At 38.6% G+C, this 11,770-nt stretch overlaps 1 protein-coding gene across 5 annotated transcripts in view; it reads right to left on the bottom strand.

Annotated features, from left to right (window-relative positions):
• The window catches only part of Resf1 (retroelement silencing factor 1), a 27,105-nt gene that overhangs the window by 2,895 nt on the left and 12,440 nt on the right, over positions 1–11,770 (bottom strand). For 4 of the 5 annotated variants that reach the window (XM_021165452.2, XM_021165453.2, XM_029478577.1 and 1 more), the window contains 2 exons: positions 3,331–7,677; positions 1,637–1,717 (listed from right to left, as the gene is read on the bottom strand). In XM_021165452.2, coding sequence (XP_021021111.1) covers positions 1,637–1,717; positions 3,331–7,624 — 4,375 coding nt within the window. In that variant the 5' untranslated portion in view covers positions 7,625–7,677. Of the gene's footprint in view, positions 1–1,636; positions 1,718–3,330; positions 7,678–8,296; positions 8,366–11,770 lie in introns of all 5 variants that reach the window. The other variant, XM_029478575.1, reaches the window with a different exon arrangement.

Below are 11,770 nucleotides of genomic sequence, written 5' to 3'. Positions count from 1 at the left end.
AAAAAAAAAAAAAAAAAAAAAAAAAAAAAAAACGGAGTCTGAAAAACCAAACTGGAATTTATACTTTAATCCCTTCAGCACTGAGTGTGAACCCAGAGCCTCATGAATGCAAAGCAAGCACTCAACCTACTGAGCTATATCCCAGCTCATCTTTTATTCCTTGAGATAGTACTAAATTCTATAACCCAGGTTAGTCTCTGGCTCTGTAATCCTCCTGCCTCATCCCCTCAAGTACAGGGTTGACAAGCATCAAACAGCATCACTAGCTAAACTCTTTCATATAAGCATTATCTTGATATTTCTATGACTCAATCTGTACATACTTACTTATACACATTTGAATCTCTATTCTCATCTTTGTTAAATTTGGAGCTAGAGAGAGATGACTCAGTGATTAAGAGTGCATATCCCTCTTGGAGTGGACACAAGATGTAATCCCAGCACCCATGTTGGTGGCTCGAAACTGTTATAAATCCAGCCCCAGGGGACCTTACACCTTAATGGCACTCATGTGCACAGACCCATAGACCTACTTATTAAAAATCTTTTAAATTTAAGTATCTTCTAAAAACATTATATCATTGTTCCTAGTAAAATTGTTTGTTTCCAATTTTAAGACTCTGAAACACTTTTAAACTAAGCAAAATTTCAGACACAACTCCTCAGTTCTACCTTCTAATTCTCAATGCACAAACCAAAGACAGTACATTCATTCCACTTTTAGCTAAACAGATAATGAGGATTCAGTTAATACAGTTTTTGTTTAGCATGCACAGAGCCCTGGACTCTACTCCCAGCAGCACATAAACCTTCAATATGTGGGAGGTAGAGGCAAGAGGATCAGTTCATGGTGAGTACAAGGCTAGCCTACCAGATAGTTGTTAAGCCTAATCTCCAACAAACGAATAAAAGCTACCATGATAACTAACTTTCTGTACTTTAAATACTTACACCATTATCCTCAATAAATTTTGAAGAAAGAGTCCAGGTCCAAGTCCCTATTCTAGCAATGTAATAAGCCAAACGACAAATGGGAATGTACTTGCCTACCTTGTTCAGGGAACTGAATGAATGAGCCTGCAAAAAATTAAATGGAGGCCAATCCAGCTTGCCCCAGATCTTAGTGAAGAGTTTAATCATTACAATATTCTTATTTAGATATCACTTGATACAATGTCAGAATTGAGGTCAGATCAGATTTAGAAAATCATTAATTCTAGCCCTACTCAGGGAAAAGATTCAAAACTCCCTTACCTAATTCAGTGTGATAGTATTATTTTCCTGTTAAAAGGAACTAGATCCTGGCTTCCTGCTCCATCCTGACAGAGAAAACAATGCTATTTTACCTTCAGAAAAAAATACCTGTCAGCACTTGGGAGACAGAGGCAAGCGAATTTCTGAGTTCAAGGCCAGCCTGGTCTACAGAGTGAGTTTCAGGACAGCCAGAGCTACACAGAGAAACCCTGTCTCAAAACAAAAAAACAAAACTAAACAAAACAAAAACAAACCAAATGACTAAAAAATGATTATCAATAAAACTGTGCATTGTGATAATATTGTAATTATACCCATGTTATTCATACACAGTCTAGCAACTTAAAAACAAAACAAAAAAAGGAAACAGATGATGGCTTACCTCTTTGACTTGATTCAGGCATCTTTGTCCTTGTAGGGATGCATTTTAACCAGTCTTCTTTTGTACTTTTTATTCCTGAAACTGTTTAAATACTTGTTTTCAGATATATAACTTTTACTCCTCCATTTTAGCTTAATGAAAACAATCAAAACCTCACCTAAATGTATATAATACTGATGATATGCCATACCTATATTCCATAGGTAATTCAAACTTTAAAGGGCTTGAAAATCATTTTCCCCGTGTGTGTATTTTATAAGAAAATGAAGTTTTTAATTGTCACATTAAGAAAACATTTTCTTGGCTGAATCATCAACATTTCTCAGGGCATTTACAGGTATGAGAGAGGAAGCTACTGCCCCTGCTCAATTCCAAATTTCTATTTACACCCAAGTTCTCAGATTCTAAAAACCTAATACAAAATGCCTACTGAAATCAACCTTTTTTGGTTTTAGTTTTATTTGTTGTTGACAGGATCCCATTATGTATCTCTTGATGTAAACCAAGCTCGTCTCAACTACACAGAGATCCACCTGCCTTTGCCTCCTAAGTGTTGGTATGTGTCATCTTGCCTGGCCTTGAAATCAGCTATTTTAAACAAAATTATTTTTGTATTCTATACCTATAACCTTCCACAAAAAATACCATTTATGCTATAGTTTTATTCACCCCAACAGACATAACCAGAGGGGAAAAAAATACCAGATTAAAACTTCAACTAAAATCCCATATTTTTCCAATCTAGAGTTTTATTATACAACGTATTAGCTATAATACCTACAATTTCACAACCTCTTATGATCACAACTACTCATCCATATACCCCTTTAGTTCTGCCTTTCACAGAGATGCTACCTATGACTCATAATTGCTATTTTGGTTTCATTGTTTTTAGTTTTTAAAACAAAGTCTTATAGCCAAAGCTGGACTTAAATTCCCTAGATTCTTCTGCCACCAGCATTCCACATGTGCTACTCTGCCCAGTCACCATTTAGACCTTTGTGACTAATTTGAGATTAACTTGTTCCAAGCACATACAGCTCTCAGGCCTTCTATTTAATAGGTAAAATAGATGCTACCTTTTAACTTTGGGGATAACTTCATCCTCAGTGTCAAAGTAACAAAAGTAACAAACTGACCCACTATTAACAAGTACAGTACCTTCCAATATTTGGAACAAAGTTTCACACAGGAGCCTCTTTGAAATTACAAGTACAAAAGGAAACTAAAACCTAGACTCTGGCTGTGGTTCAGGGTCTAATACCAGTGGTTTGACCACCAATACATCAAGACTCAAAACTTCTTGAAATAAATGTACACTTGATACTTTTAAAACTTTCACCACAAAAATAAATAAATAAATAAAATGCTTTTCATAGTGTAGTCTCTTTGGGACTAAATATTTGTATTCAGTAAATGTTAAAGTTGAAAATATTGTCAGCACTAACTTACTATAATTTAAAATAAAAAGCAACAAACATTAAAAAAAATACTGCCCTATTTACTCAGTCACTCCTAGGATTACACTTCTACTGTAATCCAATAGTTGGGCACGTGGCTTACACACTTGGGAGATGAAAACAAAATGACCAGAATTAAACCAACCTTGATGATGGTTTAATACCAGTTTGAACTATGTGGAACTTCCCCCATTCCTCCATGAAAAAAAGGGAGAGAAAAAAATTATACTGGACCTTGCACAGGTGCTTGCTCTTTCTCAGGACCAGGATCATCCTGCTTGTCAACAGTGCTTGTATTCTTCAATAGCACATCTGGACATAATTTAAACTCCAGCATACTAGGTTTGTCTATGTCTTTTGTCTTGGGTGTATATTCCCCACTCTTTTTCTCTGTACTAAGCTTCTTGGATGCACTATCCAATTTGGTGAGACATATGCTTTCCCGTTCTGTGCATTTAAATGCAACTCGATTCAGGTACTGTTTCCTTTGTTCTTTTAGCTGGAGAGGCATCTGGTTGGACTCATTACTCTTTCTGGTCTTATTAAACATTTTGTCAGGCTGCTTCCCATCAAACTTTCCTTTATTATTATCTGACACACTGTGTGTTCTAGACGCCTCAGAGTGCTGGATCTTGAAGTCTTTACCATTGCTGCTAGAATTATGTTCCAGTTCTTTTGCGGTCTCTGCACTGATACTCTGCCCCTCAACTAACTTTCTCCAGCTTACTGCTGCAGAATGCTTACTGATCTTCGTGTGCCCTGAGTCACATAACACACTTTCTACACAGAGGTTTCTGGAAGCATTATTCCCAGTTACATGTTTGTCTTTCTGCCGTTGTAAATATTCCTGCACTGTTATAACTCTAGTACTCTTAGAGGAGCTACCCTTTGGGTCTGAGGACTCAGGACTTGGGACAGTCTTTTCTTGAACACTGGCTCTTTCATTTGACTCTGTAAGAATACTGCACAATTTGAGTGTGTCTCCAGCATTTTTGTTCTGTTCTTGCTTTTCATATTTCTTCTTTTTTACTTCTACATCTGGAATAATCACGTGGTCCGTCTTTCTTTTTTCAAAATATTTCAACCTGGAGCCACCTGCTTTGAATTTTAGTTTTTTCTTTTCTGGTGATACTGACTGTACTGAAGAGGTATTACTCCTGCACGGATCTGTGTTTGACGAAAGTTCTATAGGTGCTTTTACTGGACCCAAGTCTTGGGATGTGTGTTTTCTCTGTAGGCTTTCCTGAGAGGCTTGTTTAGAAAATGGCATATTTTTAGCAGAGTTAGAAGTTGTTACGTGAAGTATTTCAGGGGCTGCTATCTTATTGCTTTTTGAGGGGTTTGGTATGTCATGTTTAGATGAAATATTTTTTAGTTTTTGCTCCATTTTCAGTGAGCTATCATGCCTTATTTTAAAATTACCTTTTTTATCTTTTTTGTAACATTTAGCTGAAAAATGACAGGCTAATTCCTGTCCCTCCCTGCTGTCTTTTGTTTTAGATGCTTTGGTCTTTTCACCATGCACTGCAGAAAAATGGCCTTCCTCAGTTGCTTGTGTCAAAGGAGTTTTTGAGTTATCAGAAACAGGGTTAATTTCAAAAATAGTGATTCCACTATTGCAGGGCTGCTCTCCTTGTTTGCTGCTGTTGATGTCCAAACACTGGTCTTTCCCCTTCTTTTCTGTGGAACTGCAATGACACTGTGGCACGCCTTCATAAACCATTGAGAGCCAACCCAAGGCACAGCAATGGATTTTGTCTTTCTCTGGGTCCAACATTCCAAGGTCATGACTTTCTTCTCTAGGGACCTGTGAGTCAGATGGGCTCTTTACTTCCTCAACAATTTCTTTATTCTCAGGTTCTGCCAACTTGTCACAGGGCTGACCATCTTCAGGAAATAGTTCTTTGATTTGTTCAGAGTTTAATACTGTAATTTTTATTTGGTCTGTGCTATCCCCAGACATATTACTAGTTTTACCACCAGTTTGATTTTCTAAGATTTTATGTGTCTTTTGTTGGTCCAAAGACACTTCATGTCTGTTAAAAGTTTCAATGCCATAAGGGAACTCTTTTAAAAGCTCTGACAGTTGGTCATGTAGGTATGAGATAGGTTCACTTTCATCATTAATCTCATTTATTGCAGGAAGACCATGGTCTGACTTATTGAACATATCAGTTTCCCGAGGGTGAGGATCCTGCTGAATAGCAGCTGTACTTTCTTTTCTACCAGTGTACTCCCTACTGCTTTCCTCTATGGCTTCTCTGTTTGCTTCCACATACTCACTAGATGCTGGCTCTTCAGGCTGCAGAGGCTCTGGCTGCTCAAGGACCTCATGAGGAACATCTGTGCACTGTACACACTTATCTTTCTGTAAGCTAAAGTCTTTATTTTCAGTGGTATCATATACTTGTTCTTGTTGACTATTAATTACCTGATTAGGTGAAGGTTTCTGGGGCTCAGTTTGTACAGAGTTGAATATCTTAGCTATCTGGGAATTGTAAGATACATCCCCTTCTGCAAGAGAACAGATACTTTCAATTTGTAACATAGGTCCACTCACAATGGTGCTGTCCATAGGCTTAGGCAGAACTTCAGTGCCCAGGGGAGAGTGTTTTCCTAAGTTGCTATCAGCTATGTCTGAATCACCCTGTATTGGTTTGTGCTGCTTTTCCTTATGAACAGGCAGAGGAATCTCTGCTGATATGTTATTACCTGCTACAGCTCCTATAACATCAAAAGGTAAAGCAACAGCTTCTGTCTGTTGGGTTTGTAAGCTACAAACACTACCTTCCTTAACAACTGGATACAGTGTTTCAGGTAAAACTTCAGGCACTGACTCTTTTCCAGGTAAGGTATTAGTATCTAAAAGAACTAAAGGCGACACCACAGCAATCTGAAGCTCTGTTCCTTTTCCAACAGCTACACAGGAAGACTCACAGCTCGGTGTGAGAACTGGCAATACTGTTTGTGATGAGCTCATTTTCTGAGAATTTCCAGCACCGGAACAAAAACTCTCAACATGAACTTCATTTGTGGGATTGGAACTGCCCACTACTGTTGTACTGATTCTTGATGTGTTACACTGTTTTTCTTCTAAAGGTTTTGGAACATTTTCTTCTGTGGTTTTTGAAGGTTGGTTTTTCCAAAGAGAAAGACATGTTGCTAGCAATTCCATGGAACAGTCATTGCCATTTTTAGCAGACATTTCTTTTGCTGAAAATTCAGAATGCTGAATTGGTTCAGTATAAGAAGTATTAGCTGTTTTACTACAACCAGCTGCCATCAAAAGACTTTTATTAATTTTAATTTTTCTTGCAAGTTCTGAAAACTTCTTTTTGATTTCTACTAGAGTTTTAATATCCCTCGCCAGCTTTTCTTTTGTGGCATTTGTATCTATTACTTGATTTGTATTTGGATTGTAGGTATATTTTCTTTTTTCTTGATTATTTTGAACAAGTGCCTGAACACCATCCCCAGAAGGTCTAACAGATTCACTGTAAGGCTGCTTGGTATTTATTTTCACCTCAGAGAATTGTCCAATGCTGACTTTCTCATTAGGGTTCTGCCACTGCTGCTTAAAGCCTCTATAAGTATCTTTCTTTTTTTCAGATGAGTGCACTTCTGAACTCTGAGGAACTTCCATAGGCAAGTGTTTAGAACCAGGCTGAGCATTCTGCACATGTTGGTTTCCATATCTACAGCTGTAAGGAAGGGCAGAGAGTCTTTTGCTGGCTTCTGCAGCATACTGATGTGATGACAAAGGTACAGAATGCTTTGACTGTAAGCTCTGTGTATAAGTTGGGAGCTGATTATTTTTAACTTGTAATGATGTAGTAGCTGGCAGTATGTAGGAGTATTGCTTTGGAGGTGGCCTGTATTCAGGATAAGTAAGTTCGTTGGATGTATACTGTGTCCAGTCAACGAGCTGATCTGGTATAAAGTGATTAAGTCCCTGACTTCCTTGATGTGTCATAGGTACTTTTCCAGAATGTAAAGGAGTCATTTGTAGTTGCACAGAATAGGTATCTGATGTGACAAGCTGATTCTGTGGTGGATGCACGTAAGGCATATTAGTCCCCCCGTTGGGATTATGAGATATGGTTGCTTCTGTATGGGAAGGCAACCAGACATTCTGCATCACTCCTGAAGACACTGTTTGCAAATTGTGGTTTGGTTGTTGTGGTCCTTTACCATTTGTAGATACAACTCTTTCCATTGAAGACTGCGAGGCCACAATTGTTCTGCTAGGCATATTAGAAACAGAGATCTGAGTCTGAGGAGTTATATAATTTCTGCCACTCAGAAGTGGCTGTGAAACTGAATTTGAATTCCCAGAATACATGCATGCTTCTTGGTTATGGGGAGAATAGTTGAAAGAACTTTGAGATGCTTCTTGGTTATGGGGAGAATAGTTGAAAGAACTTTGAGATGTTGTAGAAGTCATTAAAAAATGCTGCAAGATAGATGACTGGGTTTTAGAATATGGTGGGGGTTTGGCAACATTCTCTTGTTTTGTATTCCAATTCATAGTTGATCTGACTTAGCAGTATTGTAAAGTCTGTGGTTTTGAATGTCATAGATCTGCAAGAAATACAAATAAAGATCTTTTATTAAAAACTTTTCTCTCCACCTCCCCCCCCTCCCCCGCCCCCCAGACAACCTTTCTGGCCTAGAACTTCTTCTGTAGACCAGATTGGCTTCAAACTTATAATAATCACACTGCCTAGACAAAATTTGGGGAAAAAAAAATAGAAGTAAACCATGTCTATGGTAACTAAAGAAGGACCTCAAATTAATAAGCTGTACACTTAATCTAGAAAGAGAATTAGTATAGCGAGCTGCAACAATAATTGAGAAAAATGTCAAGATCAATGATAAAGATCCACTCTGAAGAAAGATGCTATCACTCCGTTACATTTAAGTGGTACTTTTCTACTTTTATTATTTTTGAGGTGTAGGTGATGGACTAGAGTCTCAGGCATGCTAAACATTCATTCTAACACTAACTAGGTATGTTAACCTGTTTCCACTTATTTTGATAATTTCTTTAGTCCATGCAATCCATGCTAGTTGTAAAGCAAAGCTTACATAAAAATTTCTTACTGAACATCCCCAACACATAATTATATTGAAGTACACAATACTATCTTCTCATAAAATTTCTAAGCATAAACAAAAATTAATAAATAAAACTTCCCACCTTACTCTCAGCTACTGAAGAAGCTAAACAAGATTGTGAAAATGTCTGGATAATGTGGAGAGACCCTATCTGGAAAAAAAAAAAAAAATCAAACAAAATCTAAAACACCCCCCCCCCCAAGACAGGGTTTCTCTGTGTAGCCCTGGCTGTCCTGGAACTTACTCTGTAGACCAGGATTGGCCTTGAACTCAGAAATCCGGCTGCCTCTGCCTCCCAAGTGCTGGGATTAAAGGCATGCGCCACCACTGCCCAGCCTAAAACATCTTTTAAGACAAATGGAATCGTACCAAACTCAATCTACTGTTTGTATTTCATTATCATACACAGGCAGGTTATTTTATTTTATTTCACTAAAAATGTTATCTACTTACATAACATTCTACTTGTGGCTATATCACTCCTGACATACCAAGAAGTGTACTTGAGACAGCACTGGTTGTACATGTCTATAATTAAGAAGCTAAAGCAGGCAGACAGCAAGTTTAAGGAAGCTTACCTGGGCAACTCAGTGAACCCCCCTCCCAATCTCAAAGTAAAAAGTTAAAACTATGGGGGTCCAGATGGTCTGCAGTTTCTTTCTTAAGCACAAACTCTGACTAAAGTGTGACTACATGACTTCAGAACACTGCAGGCATGAGATGATGTCTAAGTAGAAATATCCTCTAGCACAAACAAGACCACAAGACTAGAGAAGTATGGAAGAGGAACTCAGAGAACAGGGCAAAGAAGCCTTACATTCAATTCTATCTTTAGTAGATAGCTAAACTGCTGTAGGAACAGCTGTGGAAAAAGAAAACCTAATCATTCTTGAAGTGAAGCCAGAGGTCTGTCTAGCACTGCCCCGCTTCCAGGACCCTGTGCTGTCTGGGGCTGTACTAGCCTAGTCATAAAGACAAAAAAGGAAAAACATATTTGATTCCTAGTGCAAAACTACATCACTTGCAATGCACTGGCTGACAGGAGCACCTTCTTTTCCTTCCTTTTGTCAAGACCTTCTTTTGCTTACATATCTGAGTGTACACTACTGAGGTAAGAGGAAGAACCACCCAGGAGGCAGTCAGCACCAAAAGGATAGAACTTTCAACCCCACCCATAGCTTTAGAAAGAAAGAGCAGCAGAGCTTAACTCTACAAACACCACTATTGAGTGAGATGTGATGCAAGGTAGTATTGAGAGGGTAGTGTGTTCTGACTAGAAATGAAAACCCCACCTAAGCCATTAAAAAAAAAGGCTTGCCATAGCCACCTCATCCTTCAGTTTTATTGAGTATAAAAGGAAAGGACTGTCATAAGACACCCCTTGCCGGGCAGTGGTGGCGCACGCCTTTAATCCCAGCACTTGGGAGGCAGAGGCAGGAGGATTTCTCAGTTCGAGGCCAGCCTGGTCTACAGAGTGAGTTCCAGGACAACCAGGACTATACAGAGAAACCCTGTGTTGGGGGTGGGGGGGGAAGATACCCCTTAATTTTACAATTGTCATCAGAAATGCAAGACTCCCAGGAATGGGAACTGGGACTGTCTTGTGGAACTGAGCCATTTAACTAGTAGAATTTGATGATACAGGATTGGATGGGAGGGCAGGATACCCAGAATGTATACACACACAAAAAACACTAGAGAATAAGTTGGCAGGAAGAAAACTCCCTGTTGTCACAAGTGTTATATGAATATGAGAAAAAGGCATTAAAACCATGTGGATTATGTTAAGACACACTAGAGTTGCTGGCAAACCAAAGGAACCTGCAAGGAGCATACCCTGAAGATAAACTTTAAGATACACAAAAATTCTGGACTTCAAGGCTGCAGAATCAAGAACGTTGGCAGAACATTTTGCTATGTTTTATGTGTGCGTATTTGTGTGTGTGTGTACACAGTACAAAATGTTATCAGTACTTTACCACTGTTCCAGTTCTGGACAAAGCTCCCCAAATACCAACAGATTTGAGACTGGGTCTCACTATTTTGTCTTATCTGACTATTAACTTGAGGTAATCCTCCTGCCTCTCTACTTCTCAAGTGCTGTAATTACAAAGTATGTTCAACCATGACCAACTGAAAACAGCTATACAGGTAACCCCATGATAGAGGTTGGAGAATAGAAACCACTGGATCTGGGAATTCTTTGGCCAGCTAGCCTATATGAAATGTCCATTCCTGGCTCTTACATGGGTGTTGGGAACTTAAATTTGGGTCTACTTGGTTAAATAGTAAACACTCTTACATCCTATATATTTTGGTTATTTCATAGGAGCATTTAGTGATTTGGATGAGAATGGTTCAATGTAGGCTCATATATATGAGTACTTAGTTCCCACCATTTGGTGGTACTATTTGAATGGGATGAGGAAATGTGGCTTTTTGGGGGTGATGTTAATGGGGATGGACTTTTGAGGTTTTAAAAATGGGGGTATTATTAATAGAAGTGGTTTTTAAAGCCACACCGTTCCAAGTTAGCTCTCTATGCCTCATGTTGATGGACCAAGATAAAAGCTCTCAGCTACTGCTTAAATTGTCTTAGTCATGGTGTCTTGTCTACACAGCAATAGAAAATTACTAAGAGCATAAATTGGTTTTTGGAGCCAAAATATAGGATTTTCTTAAAATTTATCTACTGAAGTATATTTTACATATTGAGGGGCATAATATAATTTGATACATGTTCTCAATGCACAATGGTTAAAGGTTAAATGAGGCAGTAAGCACTTCCACCTGTTTAAATTTTAATCATTATTTTGGAGAGAGACTTCTTTTTTTTAAATCTTGGAGGCCAACTTTTTTTAAATTAATTAATTAATTTTATTTATATGAGTACACTGTCACTGTCTTCAGATGCACCAGAAGAGAGCATCAGATCCCATTAACAGATGTTTGTGAGCCACCATGTAATTGCTGGGATTTGAACTCAGGACCTCTGGAAGAGCAGTCAGTGCTCTTAAGCGCTGAGACATCTCTCCGGCCCCCAAGACTTTCTTGTTATTTTTAAACATTCATAAAAATTTCTAAAAGCTTAAGTTTATCAAATACTGTTTTACTTAAATGACTCTACTATGCTATGCCCAAATCAGAAATAAGCTGGGTATAGTGGAACTGCTTGAATTCATAGCACCTGGAAGGAAGGCTAAAGCAGGTGTGTCATAAATTCCAGGCCAGTGTGGACTGCACAGCAAGGCCCTGTCTCAAAAACACAAGAGCTAGGGAGATGGCTCAATGGGTGCTAGGGTTAGCTGTATTGGTCAACTAGTCTCAATGAAGAACTGTCTAGATTAGGATGCCCTGTGGACATGTCAATGTAAGACTGCTTTCATTATGTTAACTGTTACTGTGACCACTCAGTCTACTATATGCAGCACCATTCCAAAAGTTTGGACCCTGAGCAGTATAAAAGAAATTAGAGCTGGGCAGTGGTGGCACATGCCTTTAGGGAGCAGAGGCAGTTTGAGGTCAGCCTGGTCTACAGAATGAGTTCCAGGACAGG

The sequence above is a fragment of the Mus caroli genome, chromosome 6, assembly GCF_900094665.2.
Source record: "Mus caroli chromosome 6, CAROLI_EIJ_v1.1, whole genome shotgun sequence".
NCBI classification, from domain to species: Eukaryota; Metazoa; Chordata; class Mammalia; order Rodentia; family Muridae; genus Mus; species Mus caroli.
Note: the sequence above shows the minus strand (reverse complement) of the source record. Positions and strands in the feature narration are given on the sequence as shown.